General features: G+C 43.2%; 1 protein-coding gene across 7 annotated transcripts in view; it reads right to left on the reverse strand.

The window, feature by feature from the left end:
* Positions 1-18,382, reverse strand: part of sulf2b (sulfatase 2b) — a 195,744-nt gene that overhangs the window by 37,862 nt on the left and 139,500 nt on the right. For all 7 annotated transcript variants that reach the window (XM_084916177.1, XM_084916183.1, XM_084916180.1 and 4 more), the window contains 5 exons: positions 8,889-9,117; positions 7,741-7,861; positions 6,693-6,811; positions 6,470-6,621; positions 5,406-5,575 (listed from right to left, as the gene is read on the reverse strand). In XM_084916177.1, the coding sequence (XP_084772303.1) occupies positions 5,406-5,575; positions 6,470-6,621; positions 6,693-6,811; positions 7,741-7,861; positions 8,889-9,048 (722 nt within the window). In that variant the 5' untranslated portion in view covers positions 9,049-9,117. The remainder of the gene's footprint in view (positions 1-5,405; positions 5,576-6,469; positions 6,622-6,692; positions 6,812-7,740; positions 7,862-8,888; positions 9,118-18,382) is intronic.

Genomic DNA, 18,382 nt, shown 5'->3' on the forward strand with positions numbered 1-18,382 from the left:
GACAAGGTTAACTCTTCAGAACATTGCCGAGGCCTTGTTGACAGTATTTAGCTCTACATGTCTGTGTGAGCAGATTTTCTCTCACATGAGTCCTCAGGTAGCCGTCTGAATGCTGGACACTGGGAGACCTGTGTCTCTGAGTGGGAGACCAGAGATCATATTAACATGTGTCTCTGTATTAACAAACATGCCGTATTGGTCCAGTTTATTTTTCTTATCATTGTTGTGAGGAGACCATAAATAGCAAATAACTGTTGTACAGTTCATTTGCTGTTATGGATAAAAAGTCTTTTTTTGTTTCCAAATAGCTGATAACTATTCGCTGATAGCTGCCAACATCTGCGAACAAATATAATTGTATAAAGTGGTTCTATATAGTGTGTAACTGTTAATATAGAGCGTTATTAAATTTATTGCTAATGCAATCATATGGCACACTGAAATTTTAGATGGCACTGATCATCAGAAAGGTTGCCGGCCCCTGCTCTACAGTAACAGCCAAGTTAGCTCTGTGAGTGACTTTGCTCCATGATGATTTGATGTGTTGTTGTATCTGTGGTCGAGGATGAATTATGACACGATGGGCACTTGAGCAGCACGCTAAAGAAAAAAAGGTCTACAGATGACAGAAATGTGTTTTTGGTCTATGTCGAACTTTTCTTTTGTGTGTCTTTGTGGTGGTTTTGCACCCATTTGTTTTATTTTTGTGTCTCCTTTCAGTCCATTTGAAGTGTTTGTGGTCGTTTTGAGACTCTGTGCAATCCTTTAGTATCATTTTGCATCCTTGTTTTCGTTTTGTGTGCCTTCTCATCTCCAACATCTTTGTGTGTTTCTCTGTGGCTGTTTTGTGTCAGCTTGTGGTCGTTCAGTCTGCAAACATGTTTCATCTGCTTCATGCTTCTTTCAAGAACTTTCCACATCCACTTGTGTTTATTGTGTCTTCTTTTTCACTGGTTAACGTCTCTGTGATCAGTTTGTCTCCATTTCTGGTCCTTTGAATCTCTTTTTTGTTATTTTTATTTCACTTAACTTTACAAGAGGAAATATCACTTAATACGAAGGCCCTCAGACTTGGCCTGTGGCCTGTAGACCTTGGCAGTAATTCCTCGATGTCTGTGCTGATGTCAGGTCTCGGTAAGTTGTGTGAACTGATCAGGAACAAGACTTGTATTTACTAAAGCTGCTGCAGCAGCAACAGGAAATTAAATGAGAAAAACAGGAAATGGAAGAAATGAAAAACTGTATGAGCTCCAGCAGGGTTGTAAAAGTCTACTGGCTATGAGGCAGCAATGCCGGATCCACAAGCTGCTTACAGACTTACCCGAGAAGAGTCTAGGCTAAAAGTGAAGTGAGCGAGCCAGCGATGTGCCGAACAGTCTGAACATTGCTCTTCTAAAAACACGTCTTCTCTTTGTGATTATGGTTTAACTGAACCATTCCACATGATTTTTGGATTCACAGCAACTTCCTGCTTTATGGCATGACCGTATTTTAAAGGAGGACTAATCTCTAAACTAGAAAAACATGAATTTGCAAGTTTGCTCACTGTCAAAGAACGAGACTGTAGACGTGCACAAGTTTAGAATGGACTGCAGCAGCGGTCCCCAACCCCCGGGCCACAGACCGGTACCGGTCCGTGAGTCGTTTGGTACCGGGCCTCGAGAGTTGAGGCTCGGGTGGTTTTCAGAGTTTTTATCGGTAACTCAGTTTCCCTGGGTCATTTCCCGTGTTGTAGTTGTGTTTTATTTTGAAAGAAATATTTACACGTTACCATAGCGACCAGAGAGCATTAAGGGGCAGAGAGGAGGATGTTACTCTCAATGTTGTTGGCGCATTTCAGGAGAACGCTGCTAATAAAGTTACACAGTTACACAGTGAATTCCCGTTTATTATTATATTTACAAAACACCACAGTTTTTGTCGTGGTCGTATCATTTTGTTCTGTTGTAATTATCCACGAGACCTTAAAGGCTCCATGAAAATATTGTCTGACATTAAACCGGTCCGTGGCGGGGGAGCGCTGGACTACACGGCCATCAGCAAGAAGCCTGGTGAGAGGGTGACAACTGTTGGTGAGATTATTTGCAAATGGACAAAATATAAATGACCATGAGCCACCCCAGGTCTGGAGCTCCATGCAAGGTCTTGCCTCATAGGGTGAGAATGACCATGAGAAAGGTGGTTGTTAATAATCTTAATAATCATAATTTAGGGTTCGTTTTAAAGTCCTTTTATTGGTTTTTAAATCTTTAAATGGTCTGGCTCCTGTCTACTTATCTGATTTGCTGAAGCCACATGTTCCTCCTCGCTCGCTCCGTTCAGCTGAGCAGCTGCTGCTGTCGGTCCCTAAGTCGCGGCTGAAATGCAGAGGAGACCGTGCCTTTTCAATTGCGGCTCCGATGCTCTGGAATAACCTTCCCCTCCAAATTAGACAAGCGTCATCAGTGCAGGTCTTTAAGTCCAGATTGAAAACCTATTTTTATTCCCTGGCTTTTAACTCTGTAGGAAACTGACACCTTCTTATTTATTTTATTGTATGTAATGATTTTATGGTATTTTTAATTTGGTAGTTGTTTTGATCTGTGTTGTTCAGCACTTTGGTCTGCCTGGTGTGTTCTTAAAGTGCTATACAAATAAACGATGATGATGATGATGATGATAATCTGAAGGCAGTTGGGACGACAGTCACCATGAACCCCACTGGTAACACACTGCATGATTGATATGGCTTGGAAGAAAGTGCTGTGGTTAGAGGAAACCAACATCGAGCTCTTTGGCACCAACTGGACGTGCCGGGTTTGAAGGAAGACGGCTCAAACGACAACATCCCCACAGTCAAGCACGGAGGTGAGGACATCGTCAGATTTTCTGTTAAGGATACAGGACAACTTGGCTGTAGGATGGAGCTGCATGGATTGAACTTGGATTGAGTTGATGAGTCTTTCAGCAAGACAGTGACCGAAGGCACCAAGGCAACAAAGCAGTGACTGAAGAAGAAGCACATAAAGGTCATGGCTTTGTCCAGACAGCTGAAGCTTGGAGTTGCTGAACAGCAGCCAAGAAAGCTGAAGGATTGAGAGAGTTTCTGTAAAGAGGAGCCGGTCAGTCACCCTCCTGAGATGTGTGCAAACCTGGCGACCAACAACAGGAAGCATCTTACTGCTGTTCTTATCAGCGTGGGTTTCCCCACCAAGTTTAAGACACCGAGTCTGAATGCTTCCTCTAACTTTTATGTATATGTGGAGGCAATAAACAAAACACCAGGCTGAATATGAATACAAATGTATTCCAAGCAGTGTTAGAATGAACCGCATGAGTGATGCGTGCGTGTCTGTGTGTAGCTGAGTGTAATATCATGTTTGGACACATCAGGCTGTGTGAGGAGTGATGACAGCAGATGCTCCTTTTCATTAATAACACAGTCTCTGTCCTCCCGCTGTGTTAGCTGCAGAAGATGTTCCTGCACTGTGTTCTGCGTGGATAATGAATGACTCCCATCAGCTAACTCGTTTACTCCTCTCCTCACTCCTGCTCGGCAGCTTCATAATTAAATTTCCTCGTCGGGACAGAAATGCTGTGGGCAGCTGGAAGCATCTGCACGGGCGCAGGCGGGCTGGAACGCTTCGGTCCGTCTGACAGGCGGTCAGCTGACACGCGTGGAGCTCGTGAACTCGTTTTAGGGAAGATTGACTTTATTCATTTTGAAGGACTGCAGCGCGCCTCATTAGTGCAGCTGCGGTGAAACCGTTACCTCACAGCAATGAGGTGCTGAGTTCAAACCTGCCAGGCGACAACCAGACAGTTTGTTGACATTTAAACGATTCTCTTTGAGGCGCTGTTCCCAGATTCACTTTCATTGCATTTTCATGCATTTTGCAAGTGCAGCTACCAAAAAGCAGAATTGTATTCAACTGTTAAACTGCGTGTAACTGACATGATGATGCGTCACAGTAAGCACATTTGAAGCAGATCGGTAGGCAAACAAGGACGGTGAATGTCTGCCTTCCTCGCCTGATCACTGTCTACTGGTTCTGGTCCAGTAATGGCGGTTGGCTTTGGATTCATTTGAGGTGTTGAGAAATGAAATGAAGCCAACACAAAAATGCATTTCCTCTAATCGGCAATGAGACCGTGTCCAAAAGTGAGTCCCCCAGGTTTACAGGCTGGTACAACAAAATGGTTTTAGCATCTATGGCTGTACGTTCCCACCGCTGTCTTCAGCGTTCAGTCAAACCAACTCTACGTGCAGCCTCTGCGCCTGTTTCAGAGCAGAAAGGTAAAAATGTTTTCTTTCCTTCTGCTTCATTTTGTCTTTATTTACGAGACTAAAGCTGAATGCACGGCTGTTTATTACTTCGGGGAGAAGCTGCAGCCTAAACCCGACCTTTTCTTCAGAATTTGACAACACAACAGGTCTCCACTTTCATTAAAGTCTGCAGCACCACACGTTTCCTCAGTCGCGCTGATTCGCTGGGTCTTAATCAGCCATCGTTCGGTCCCGTCAATAAGGTTTAAATTAGACTTTGCAAGTGCTGCTGGTTTCCTGCTTTCTAATTCATACTGAATAATAAAAGGAGAAGCAACTCTGCGCCTGTGCTGCATTTTTGTTCTTTGTGCACAAAGACAAAACTGTCAAACGCTCATCATTCCGGCATATGAGCGTCGAGTTATGCACTGACTGTCAGAGGAAAGGGATTACTGTCTGTTCCGAGTACTTCCAGCAGCGTTTTTGTGTTACAGGAATAGAAAAACCTGCATAAAAATCCCTGTGAGCTTTAAATGGGATTTAAATGGTCTCCTGACAGCAGGAGTCCAGCCGGAGTTTCCTCGGGCATCTGTTTATATCTGCGGGATGAAAAAGATTTCAGTGTGATGTCTCTGTTTGTCTGTTCAGCCGTCTCCCAGTCAGATCATAAACAAGGAAACGTATCTCTGATGCGAGACTCGCGCGTGGACTTTGTCATGTTCGCTAAAATTGGACTCAAATTCATGTAAAGAGAGTAAATAAAACTAATGTATTCATTAACACACACACGCACACACACACGTGTTAGGGAGGATTGTGCCGTTTCAGTCGTGTTGCTTCAGGATTTATCCCGTGGTGCAGAACAGAGCTGCTCCATTGTTCTGCTGGATTACAGTGGCTTAGTCTCATTGTATGTGTGCATGCGTGTGTGCACTTGCATTACTACTTTTGTGAGGACATAAATGTGTTTCCACAGTCGCACTGTGGGGACTCTACTTCCTTATGGGGACAAAAATTAAGTCCTTACAATGTAAATCATGACGTTTTGCATGACGGCAGGTTTATTTTTTAGGATAATTCTCTAGGAAATGAATGCAAGTCCAGGAAAAGTTCTCCGAAGCGGAGAAAAGATAACTGTGTGTGTCTGTGGGAGGCCTACATGTGCTGCGATGCGTTGGGGAAGGCGGTGCTGTACTGCGGGGCAGAGTCTTCGGGTCCATGAGGGGCCGCGTGACTCAGAACCATCAGAACAGGGCGGTGAGGATAAAGTCGCTTTGAAGAGCGGAAGTAACGGATCGACTCAGCCGTGATCAGGTCGGTCAGGTAGTCCTGGAAGCACAACAACACACATCACTATTATTAACCTTGATTTTCTTCACTTTAAGTTAAATCTCACTTAACTTCTTGACATCCACCGAATCAGTGACGAAGCAGTCAGTGCAGGATCAGAGTTCATTTCAATTTTAGCCACATGCTAAACTATTCCTGACCCATCAAATCAGGCCTCTTACATTTATTTGGCCAAACAGCTCTGCTGACATCAGATTGATCAATAAATAAAAAATGCATAGACAGTATTTGTGAAACTAAAAACGTTAACATGCAAACAATTCATCAATGGAGAAAAACGTTTCTAATAAATTCTAATAAACAATTAAAAAATACTTACTCAGGTTTAAAGCAATGGAAATGATCATTCAAAGGTTTACACAGACAGTGATGTGGCCTTCTGGATCCTCCTTATTTTAATCAGTATCAGTCGATAAAAACTTAAACTTGGTTCTAATATAACAAAGTTAAAAAAGTCATTTCTTTCTTTTTTTGTTGTTTATTTGATCGGCCTGTTAGGACGGTGGTTGCCTTTCAGCAGCTTCCTACCATCCAAACACATTCAGTTAGCGGGGTTGGGTTAACTGGTGACTGTAGCTCGCCCCACGACAGAATGACCACATGTCCGGGGTGTTCGGCCCACTCCACCCTCCGACACTGAATCAGATTAGCAGAAGCACTTGGATTGGACTGGTGACACACTGGATTGACATGCTGTCCCCTAACCTGAACCTTAGATGCTGTTTAGCGTAATAAGCATCGCTTGCTTCCGCCTCTATGATTACTTGCGTCCATACTTATAGTCCATACAGAAAAAGTGAGCTGTAACTCTAATAAGAACTATGTTGGGCTTGCATTGCTGTGCAGTGACAGAGTTGTGTTGTGTGTCCTCACCTGTGGATACTGCGCTCCGTGCTTCTCTCGCACGCCGTTGCGACACAGCGTGTAGTTGTAGAAGCGGCTGTTCTTCACCAAACCGAGCCATTCCCTCCACCCGGCGGGAACGTACGAACCGTTGTACTCATTCAGGTACTTTCCAAAGAAGGCTGGAGAAAAAGCACAGATGTATTAACAGAAGCCTCACAAAGCCTGAGTGCGTGTTTGTGTATTTGCCTACCTGTCCTGTATCCAGTGTCGTTGAGGTAAACGCCGAAGGTCCGTGGCTCGTGCTGCCGTTGCCAAGACGGCGAGGAACAGTTCTCGTTGTTGGTGTAGGTGTTGTGGTTGTGAACATACCTGAGGGAGACAGAACACGTGTTACTACAAGAGGCTCGGACTTTCCCAAGTCTCATGTAAAGTTATTTTAATAGTTCTGCTAATAGCGCTTTGGTAATAAAACACATCCATTATAGGATTTTCACCCTTTCCTTTACACACGAAGACATTAAAATCACCTGTGTAATATTACTAACGTCTTCGTTGGGCTGCCAAACCAGATTTGACCTGTTGGGGCACAGATTATCTCACACTGAGGCATGCAGCTTATTAATTTAACACCTGCATCAGGCTGGTTCTCTGCAGAAACCCACAGCCAAGACACGATAACTGGAAAAAGCTGTAAATGACTCATAAGCAGCTGGTTGCTTACAAAACATAAGAATAGAAGAATAGAATAACCCGTTATTGTCATTGTTCAAGGAACCTGTGATCTGTCAGACGCCACTGCTGTTCTTGGGTAGTTGTTGTTGCTTCAAAACCGCGGGCCTCCTTCTGACTCAGAGAGCAGCTACTACTTAAAGGTGGTGTAAGTGGGGAAAGTGAGTAGACTAGCCGATGGAGAGCAACTGAGGAGCAAATTGCCTTTAACGTGTAATAATTGGTGGAATAACTGGTTACAGCATTCGGCAAATCATCAAGCTCGATATAGGTCGAACTTGATCGATCCTTAAGTGTAAATGAGCTTCATTATCCTCTTTGACTTGATTAATAAAATTAACATCATTTTGTATTTAATAAGATTTGAAACTAGCACCCAACCATGAACTCATCAGTGAAGTCTTTACTGAGGTCAGGAACGACCTTTTTCCTGTAGACAGTTTATACAACCGGCTTTCTTTTTGCACTTAGACGAGTTGCCCCCTGCTGGCCAACGGAAAAAATGCGTCTCGGCTCTGGCTTCACTTTTCGGGTGTAGTAGGCACCTCCATCTTTGGAACTGTACTTACTTCCCAGTGAGCATGCTTGAGCGTGACGGACAGCACATGGGCGTGGTCACAAAGGCATTAGAGAAGGAAGTCCCGCCCTCCTCCATAATGCGGCGAGTCTTATTCATTGCCTGCATCGACCCTACATGGAGAAACCGACGGTTAGCACATTGTAAACCTTGTCCACCTGCTTTGGTGATAAGTTCCTTGGTTTCTGTTGAGAATTGTTCAAAATCAGCCTCAACATAAAATGGAGAGCGACACCTGAAACACGGTTCTTATTTAAAATGCTCGATGATTAAAGATCAACTCTTTCCTCATAAAGACACGTCATTCGACCACCTCGCCTCTGCCCTTAATAACGAGTTCTGACACCTCGGTTTATATCAGTAAAGTCGTGGTTTGGCGACCATTAGAACAGTTTACAGGTTCTTCTGAGGGCAGCTGCATTGGCGGAGACCTCGCTCACCAACTTCTGAGGCAAACCCAGCAGTTTTGTTCTACGAGCTAGCCTGAAATATGACAGAAACTGCTCGGCTCAGGAAGGCGCTTCAAAGGTTACTCTTAGTAAGCTTTAAATGTTTAAAGAGTTTACCACACGTGTTCTGGCCAGAGCAATGAGCTACTAAGCCAGTACAAGACCCAATGAGTCTAACAAGCAGCGAAGAGGTTACAGAGTAACAAAAGTTGTCTCTTCCTGCAACACGCCTGCACAATCTACGATACATTTACTTAAAATGGGATCATAATCTCAGACAGCAGCAGACAACAGCCATTTCCAGCTGTATGTCGTTAATAATAGAAGGAAATAGAAGATTAATTTTTGGATCGCAGAGAGGAAGTTAGCCCTAAAAAGGCTCCCAGACAGTAATCATTGCACTCCGACCTGTTAAAGAACAAGATAAAGGAGTTACTTAATGATTCAAACACTTTGACTTGGAAGTAAAGCTCAGTTGCTCAAGCTGCTCAAACGAGATCCGTCCGATGTATTAATATGACGAGTGTAATATTATGTTAACTGTGTATTATTGTTAAACTGAGACTTTTTTATGTCCACACCAGTAAAGTAAATTCGATTTTTTTAAACCGTGTGTTACCAACAATTACATTAACAGTACAGACAGTCAGACTAATGCTTATAATGAGGCTTGTAGTGGAGTTTCAGTCACCCAGCTCCATGTCCTGGTCATCAGTCAGGATGAGGATGATGTTTGGTCGGATGTTGCGTCTGTCTCTCTGGAGGCGGGGCTTCAGGCGTTGCGTAGAAGAAAAATGAGCGTGACAGAGCGCCACGGAGACAAACAGGAAGAGGAGAAGTCGACCTGCCATGGCCTTTGACCCCCGGGCCTCCCCACAAAGGTCAACCAATCAGCTGCTTCCCACAAGTTGTCTCAGCTTCTGGAAAACACACAAAGATACCGCCTCGAGTTCAGAACCGAGGTTCAAACAAATCTGCGTGAGACTGAGCCACCGGTTTACAACGTTCGCCATTTCCAGCTCCATATTTTTATTCCTAGACTCCACTTAGAGAATCTTGGCATGATCCAGGACTCAGGATAATTCATATTTATCTTGGTGCCCCCTCAATTTATGCTGTCTCTCAAACAAGCTGAGCTCCTATCCTATCAAGGCCACCCTGCCTACAAGACAGCTTTCCTCGGACTTACCGTTCACAAACAGAAGATTTGAACAGTCGATGGTGGAGTTTCTGTGCTACCAGTCTAAGATGACCACAGTTTAGTTACCATAGAAGAAGAAACATGTATGAAACAGAGTGTTTAGGACAGGCTGATGCCTGCGTTTTAGGCTCACGGGAACGGCTTGTGTACTGATATAAAACCTTCAACTGGCCACTGAAAGAGAAGACCTTACAAAAGCATTCAAAGTGGCGTCTACACCGTACCAGAAACACATAATGTTGCTTTAGTTGTAGATATTTTAGGAAACTGTTTTCCTTCTGATATTGCAAACACTTCCTCAATCTGTTGCTAACATTCGCTTCCTAGATGCATGTTTGTTGTAGTTGATTGGAATCCTGCAGGTGGTCATCAGCGTCATCGGGATTGATCCTCTTGGAGGCGAAAAGTACCTGCAGCAAATGTCACAGTAATCTGGCCAGCAGCGGGTCAGATATTTGAAAAGGCCAAACGAATGCCCCGCTGCTCCCGCAGCTGTTGGACGTGTTATGACTGTTGCAGCAGCGTTTATCTGAAATGTGGCTGCGGTACGTGACGCGCTGCGTTTATTTACTGCGCAAGGGCGGGAATGTTGATGATCCATCCAAGAGAGCGCTGCTTTCACACAGCAAAAATAATAATAATAAAAAAGTCAAAGATTTCTGGTCCCAGTAGTTACAGGACACACACACACACACACACACACACACACACACACACACACACACACACACAGTTGTCATTAGCTGCAGTCTATTGTTTCTCTGATAATAAAACGCTGAAATCTTATCAGTCACACTGACGTAAAGCACAGTAGAAATGTGTGTGTCTGCAAGTGTGAGTGTGTGAGTGTGTGAGAGAGAAAGAGCTCACAGCAGGGTGTATCATGCAAATTAGCCAGTAATCAAAACAGAAGAGGCTCAGTGCTCATTCTGAACACACCCACGGTGATATATGTGTGTGTGTGTGTGTGTGTGTGTGTGTGTGTGTGCGGCTGCTGATGGAGCTCTCATGTTAAAGTGGTCTGGTGGCTCCAGCTGTGAACAGACTGGAGATTACACACGACCTGCTGAGAGAGAGAGATTGGCAGAGAGACCTCCACGCTCCATTCAGGCCACAGCCACAATCACGTATTTCATTTTAAAACAATCTTCACCAAAAAAACATATTTTGAGCTCATCTGTTTGTGTAAAAATGCTCAAAGAATACAGAATGAAGCCACCCGGATACTCCACAGCAGTATAAAGAGGTCACAGAGGAAGGGAACACTGGGAGTTGGGAGGTTTTGCAATGCAAATCCATCAACATATTCACGTGATAACAAGATTATTATCCACAGACAGAGAAAGGAGGACCCACACAGTAACGATGAAATCAGAAAGGGTGAGCCGGGCTGGAATATTCTGGGTCCTGTGACAGAGTAAGAATGAAGACGTGTTGGTCTGCTTGAAGAATAAAGTGTCTCCGCTGTTTTCTACTTGTATTTGTAAGACTGTTTGTGGTACCATGAGTCTCAGTCAGGAGGTGAATGTGGTCGTCTGCGTCATTGTTTCCCAAAGTTCAAAGACACTAACTACAACTAAACGTCAAACTCAACTGTCCTTACATTTCAGAGTAGATCAGCTCAAACCCTTAAATGCGTCACAGCCTTAAAGCTGTCAGCTGCAGCTTCTCATGTGCACAATTTTTCATCTTTAATGTTTGTTTCCATATTTTTCTCTCTTTGGAGATGAACTCCAATTTCACATTCTTACCTGTTCAAACCAACTTTTGAGCCAATCAGCATTCAGCCTGAACATACAGAGGTCACATTTTATTGCTACGGCTGCATCTCTGCAGTCTGTGCTTTGGTTCCCATGATCCCTCTGTCTGCAGAGGCAACAGGTTGCACAAACAGACGTCAGAACTGGACCATAAATCCCAGATTTATTTGTGCTCAGGGCATGCTCGTGTGGTGAGGACCCTACACATGGACTGATGTCACACACTGATCTTGTTTCTGTTGCTGCTGAAACTGGATGTTGAAAAGTGAGGCGCTGACCAAAAATCCCTGAAAATGTAGCACCGGAGCAGTTACGCAGGAGGCCTACCTTAAAGGTTACGGTACTTTATCACTAATGGGGATCATAACATTAAAAATAAACATCATGTTGTCATCAATAACACTTGAAAATAGGGATTGAGACCATATCTAGATAAGTCGCCCTCTGCTGGCCAAAGGAAATAATGCTGACACTTCTGCGTTTGCTTCATATTTCAGTCCTGGAAGCTACTTCCACTCTGACATTCCTTTGATTTTAAAATATAATTCTTCGTAAAGCACCAACATAAATGACTGACAGCTAAAACTGATTACATTAAACTTAAGATAAAAACTGCAGATTTATAATGGAGTGTTCAGTGACATTAAATCTGCATTTGTAATCTGATTTAACAGAAACAAACTTTCTGACATTTGATACTTAAGCTGCTCTCACACAGACTCCCACTTCGTATATTTGCATTATGATTTATATGGCACTGATGTTATTGCAGCTTTAGCACAAGCATCTCTTCCTTTGGTTATTACAGCTGAATTTCATTAATTTGTTTTTAATTCTACGTATCTATCTTTTCATACCAAAACCATCAAACAAATATGATACAAATGTGTTTCACTCTGGTAGATACACACATTTATTGCTGTCCTTTTAGGGATGTTGGCTCTAAATGAATACAACTGGGTAATGATGCTGACTTTGAACAGGAACCAAGTGAAACTGAGAATAAACACATGCGAGACTCTGCATTGTTTAACCTGGTTTATGGATCCAACCCAACATCTGGACTGAAGTGGAGCGGTCCAGCTGTTGGCCATGTTCAGCCCACCACTGTCGGTAATCTACTGCAATATATTCATGTTATGTCATTGAGTGTCATTATGAAACTGACCTACAAACTGACCTGAGACCAGACTAACCCCCGACTCAACCTGCAGGATTATTTTTCGGTCTCAGTCTGGGTCACAGTCAGCTTTGAACGCAGCACGGTTAAAGTGCAAATGATCTGCAGCACTAACGGATCATAAAGTTTTCAACACGCTGACTTCTTGATTTATTCGTGCAGTTCATGCTATTGAGTTATTTATCCCCACAGTCACACAGGAAAAAAGACAATTCTGATAATTAATCGGGCACCAAAGCGAAAAAATCCAAAGGTAATATCAGCTTGAAGGAAAAAAGTTTCCATCTAGTACTGCTATAGAAATACGAGCCGATTCATAGTTGGTGGAGCCCATTCCCCCGATCGAATCTCAAACACTCAGAGTAGAAATCGTGATGGGAATCTGTCATTTTTGTTCTCGCAGGCCTGCAACAGATTGGTGACCTGTCCGGGGCGTACCCCGGCTCCAGGAAAGGCTCTGCAGCCCTGGATTAGATAAGCTGAAGAATATGGATGGAATTAATGGATCACTGAATGGAAACTTGTTGAAAATACCCAGCAGAGGTGCCTGTGATATTGACACAGTCGGATCAGACATATTTAAACTGTAAGCTCTCTGGTGTGAAGTCCACGTGCTGCTCACCTGCACCTGTTAGTACCATCTGATTAATTTACAATGAATGAACTGGCATCCTGTGTACTGCCACCTGCATGCTCTCACCCAATCCAAACCATATTTCCAGCAGGGATGTGGACAACTAATCAACAAGATGTTTAAATATTGCAGCAGAAATACCAGCTGATTAAACATAGATTTTATTAATGTACATAAAATGTTAAAAGTTGGTTGAATGATGTTAAGCTTTAAGAAGCACTTGGACGTTCTAAACAAACCCAGCTGGTCTGGGATGAGTTTGTGCAGAGCGAAGGAAAATAAGTGAGAATTCCTTCAAAATAAAAGCATCAAAGGTGACCAAAACCTAAACTGTGTTTAGAGTAAAAGAGTGCAACACTATTACCAAAACAAACTGAGGATAATGTGAAGGATGTGGAATTCTGTTTACTTCACAGCTCCAAAGGTGTTGCAGTTTTGCTCTACCTTGTAGAACATTCAAGTCCTTTGAATAAGAAGCTGCGCTCAAACATTTGGTAGTCAAGATAAAAAGAACGTTTTAGTGCCGAGCTTCTGTTTGTCTCCATGGGTAATTAATTCTGCTTCTCCTGCTGCTCCTCCAGCCCTCCTGCTCATCAATCATTTCTACTGTAGCTTCTAAAATTATCTACCTGAAACAGTCAAGAAACAGCTAATTAAAAAGAAAACTCATTTGGCAAGCCACCAAGGACTAATATCATGAAATACCCTCCGTGTTTGGTGAAATATAATAGGTAATTTGAGCAGGAATATTTAATTTTCTAGTTACAGCCGGTTGTTTCTCCCATCAGACCAGACAATTACACCCTAATAGGCTCATCTTAGCTGCCAGCATATCATGTGAACAAGTTAAAAGCCCCATAACTTTGATTAACGACACAAATTAGCATAACTCGTCTTTGTAAATAAAGCTTTAGTCGAGCCAGCGTTGTTAAAACGAGGGTTTTAAGGCCATCGGAGAGTTAATAGTCTGTTTCTGATGTTGATTGCAGGACTACACATGTCCTGATCATGTACATGCACTCGCCGGTCTGAAGATTCAGTTTTGCACTGAAGATGCTTTGGTTCACTGCTCGGGAGCGAAAGCCTTTATAGTGCTGTAATTTCAAACTGCTGAAAATACAGCAGCTGTTTTGAATCCCAATACTTTCTTTTCATTTGATATTCATGGAGTCGAGCCTGAAAATAAAGCTGCTGCTCTTGATTCCAGATAGTTTGTTTTATTTGATATTCAGAGCCTTTTCGTGAAGCCGCTGAAATATTATATCCTCACCTCGGAGTCTGAGGAACATCAGTAAACACACAGGCGGAAGCAGCAGAGAGCAGAGTCACTACATTATTTAAAACAGACGGTAAAGTTTTTAGACTTTACAGAGAAATTTTCATTTCCTGAGTAATTAACAAGAGAGGAACCACGTTTTATCCTCAGAGAGAGCCGTACTGTGGCTTTTCAGTTTTGGTAGATTTTTTTTTTTTGGTTTATTCCAGATGTAAATAATCTTTATTTACACGCAGCAAAAAATAAGCCAGCTTTCTTCTGATTGGCTGCCCCTCACAAACATGGCATTTGAACTGCAGGTGGGAGGGGCTTCAGTGAGCTGCTAACTGTCTGCTTGGCCACACATATGCTCACTGTACAAGACAAATCTGCTGCGTTTGTGGCTTTTGGTGGTGATCACCCAAGACGTCTGTCCTTTTGTAGGTGAGTGAAACCCAGTATTTATTCATCTGGACACTAAATAGCAGGTATTGGTCTGTGCACTGCACCTGTGCAATTTATAAATGGAGCTAGCATTAGCTGATAACTTAGCATTTTAAGCTCTTGTCCAAATTTTCCCACTTCTGCCTCCAAAACCAGTCTGGACTGTTGCCAAAATGCTAACTTCACTAACTGAGGCTTCAAAATGCAGATCTGAACACCAGTGACTGAAGCCGTGGTGTCTATATACAGCCTATATGTGTGCCTAAAATAACCATATATCAGGGCAGTATCTGGTCCCCACCTGATCCTGGATCTGCCGGAGGTTTCTTTCTGGGTGCTATATAAATAAAATCAAACTGAAAACTGAATATGGCATCATAAAGCCAAGAGTAGCGTTTAAAGTGTTGGGAGCTGTTGGCTCACAGGAATAACTTGTAGAGATGCTGCCTAGCCAAAGCCAACATGACAGCTTTGCATGGGAGACATCTTTAGACATCCAGACATCTGAAGACCGAAGACGCCCGAGGGTTAAAAGTGTGTATGAATGACTGGTTGAGAAGCTTTCCCTCAGACCTCTGAGGCAGACTTTATCTTTCTATATAAAGATGCTTCCATGCACAAAGCCCGCACCATACAGAGATGCTTTTCCAAGTGCTGTGAGGATGAACTTGACTGGTCCGCATGGAGCCCTAAATCCCCCCATCCAACCCTTTTGGGATGAACCCAAGCACCGGCTGTGAGCCAGATCTTATCACCCAACATCAGTGCTGGACCTCAATGACGCTCTAGTGTCTGAATGGGAGCTAATCCCTGCAGCAGGTTCAACATCTGCTGGAGAGACTGAATCCAGACAAGGAAGGCTGTTAGAGCTGCATATTAATGAACGTGGAGTCACAGTCACGCTCCGCTCTCAGACAGCGCCGAAATACCAGAGCGACTGCACGCTTTCGGCAGAGCAATGAATGAAACTATATTATCAGGCTATAATATGCGCTACACGTGCAGTCACGCTCTCCTGAACTGTGAACAAGCGCTCCAAAGCCCCACGGATCATAAATTCTCTCGTCTGTCATCCCGATGTGCCCTCTCTGGCTGTGGCTTCTCGATCACATCTATCTGCTCATTAATATTCATGCGCCGTGGGTGGGCCTCGCAGCCAAAGCAGCTGGCCACCAAGTGACTCAATATGAAATGTGGTGAATGTCAATAAAGAGATACTGCAGCCATAATATGGCTCCAACTGCTCATTCATATTCATTAGCATCTCTACATGCAGAGAGACCAGCAGGGGAGACTTAATATCTCCCTGCACGGAGGTGAAAGGTCACATTTTCCAGGTGAAAGGTCAGCTCAATGCTTCTCGACAAAACTCTAAAAAGTATCAGACGAGAAAATGAAAAGTGCTGCGGTTGCTGTGGTGACACGTTAGCCTCTTAGCCTTTATTACAGAGCCGGCTGCGGTTATTGACATACACTATATGACGTATAGCTGAGACAGAAATATCAATGCATTTGCCATTTTCATTTGGCTGTAATTGATGCGTCGGCTAATATTTCTCGACTTTTACTAATAAACATGTCAGGAGGCATTTAGCGTGAGGGATTTATTTCTGGACACAACCTTAAATTCTCTCCGGCAGCATCGCCACTGAGGTTCTCAGACCACGTTTAGCCTTCTGCTTTATTTAAAGTCCATCCAACAACACCACCTCTCTGTATCGCACTGCACCACAACAGTTCTTGTCAAATAGCAGTAGGAATTTTTATTAAGGGCCGGTAACAAATCAGCACAGGTTCCAGTTATGTTTGATGCTGCTGTGTGGCCGCAAACCTGAACTTTCAAGAGTTCAGGTGCTCTAAACACCAACAACCTGAGAAAATACTTAAAAATACACCATTCTTTCAATTTCACTATTTCACTCAGTGCAACAAGCTTGGATGCTTGAGCAAAGCCGGTCCTAGCTACAGTGATGCCACCCGTTTGTCCCACTGTGAAGCTAATGGCGAGCATTTCCAGCGTCATCATGGCATCATCATCAGGCACGATGAACGAGGGATGGATCTGACTGAGAAAAGGAAGGACTCTGCACACACGGGGATCACATGTCCTCTGCCCTTTTCACTATACTGGGAATAGCCACAGGCTCAGTATTAAAGTGTTCACAGGCTCACAGATAAAGGAGCAGGGATGTGACCCCTTTCTGGCCACTGCAGGTTTAATTCACTTACAGTGTTACATTTTTGGACAACAGCACATTTTATTTTATTTTGTGTAGTATTGCCTCCGTGCACCACCTCAGTGGACTTTAAATCAAACAATCTACAGCTTTAATTCATGGGTTTGTAACAAAAGTACTGCACGCAATGAAAGGTGTAAAATCTGTGCCAAATCAAACACTGTGACTTCCCCTCGGGAAGTAAGAGAGCAGCCAAAAGTTCTTTTAAAAGTAATTAGACAACTGACAGGCAGCAGGTGAGGCCTGTTCCCTCATTACTTTGTGGGAAATTAAGCAGATAAAAGGTGATTCTAAGTGCTGAACTTGTATTTCCCAGCTTTTCACTGAACATATGAGGAACAAGCAGAAGTATAAAAGGAAATAAACCGGTCAGAGTTACAGAAACATTCAGGAGACGCTGATGCTTTTTATAGGCAAAAAAGAAATAACAGTCAGTTTTTGCTTCATTGTGGGTCCTAGCATAGAGCGGAGCAAGTCAACGACACGCTGAAGATTTAGACTAAAAAACATCATTTCTGTCTTTTACCTGAGAGCTACATCAGAAGTAAACCTTCATGTGTGTGTTTATGTATAGCTTTTTTAATTTTGTTGGTTTTACGTCTCCTTTTACCTGCAAAGCACATCATGTTTCCATGGAATAACTGTGCACTATAAATAAAGCTGCCCTTTCTTTCCTTCCACAACCTAATGAGCTTGTTCTAACAAGCAGCAGCAGATTAGACAAACAGCATATTGAACTAAACAGTGGACAATTAGGTGAAACCTTCATTCAGGGTGTCAGCTAGAGGGGAAGGCTGACGTCAATGGATTCCTCCTACGAGAGACGGAAATCTTTAAAAGCACACACTTCCTCTTTTCAGAGGATGAACCAACAAGTTCTGCATTCATTTCTGCAAACAGATTTATAACTAGAGAAGCTGTCTGTTTATAATCCACCAGGTACAGTTAGAGAGGAGAAATATAACAAGATATAACAAAAGCCTACAAAAGTTTCATTTCACACAAATCTGTAGACGTCATGAAATTCCTGAACTTATTTCTGCCCCCCTGAGGATGAACCCGGACTCCGTGGCCTTTTCATCTCCAGGACAGGGTAGCGTGCGGTAAATTTCTCTGCTTAAAGTTTTGCCTTGAAGCTGTGTAAATAAACGGAAAGCATTTTCTGTTATTAAAGTACAATCTCACCACTTTTCTTGACTGAAAAATGTTCTGCTTAGGCAAATCAAACATGCTGCACTGAATGGAGGCGTGTGACAAAAACATTTAGACGTCCTTTCTTGGTTAAAAACATGACTTTTCACCACCACCTCCGATTGTATCATCAGCTAGGGCCACTTGAACCCTCGCTTGAGGTGAACAAGGTAAAGTTGAGGGCTATTTTAATGTACAGCGCCCTCTGTTGGCATTAAGGTAAATAGCAGGAAAACGTGCCCAATCCGTTCCTTTGACTGACCCCGTCAAACACCACCCTTAC

Source organism: Perissodus microlepis, chromosome 20, assembly GCF_051167445.1.
Source record: "Perissodus microlepis isolate ML-2025 ecotype Zambia chromosome 20, ASM5116744v1, whole genome shotgun sequence".
Taxonomy (NCBI): Eukaryota; Metazoa; Chordata; class Actinopteri; order Cichliformes; family Cichlidae; genus Perissodus; species Perissodus microlepis.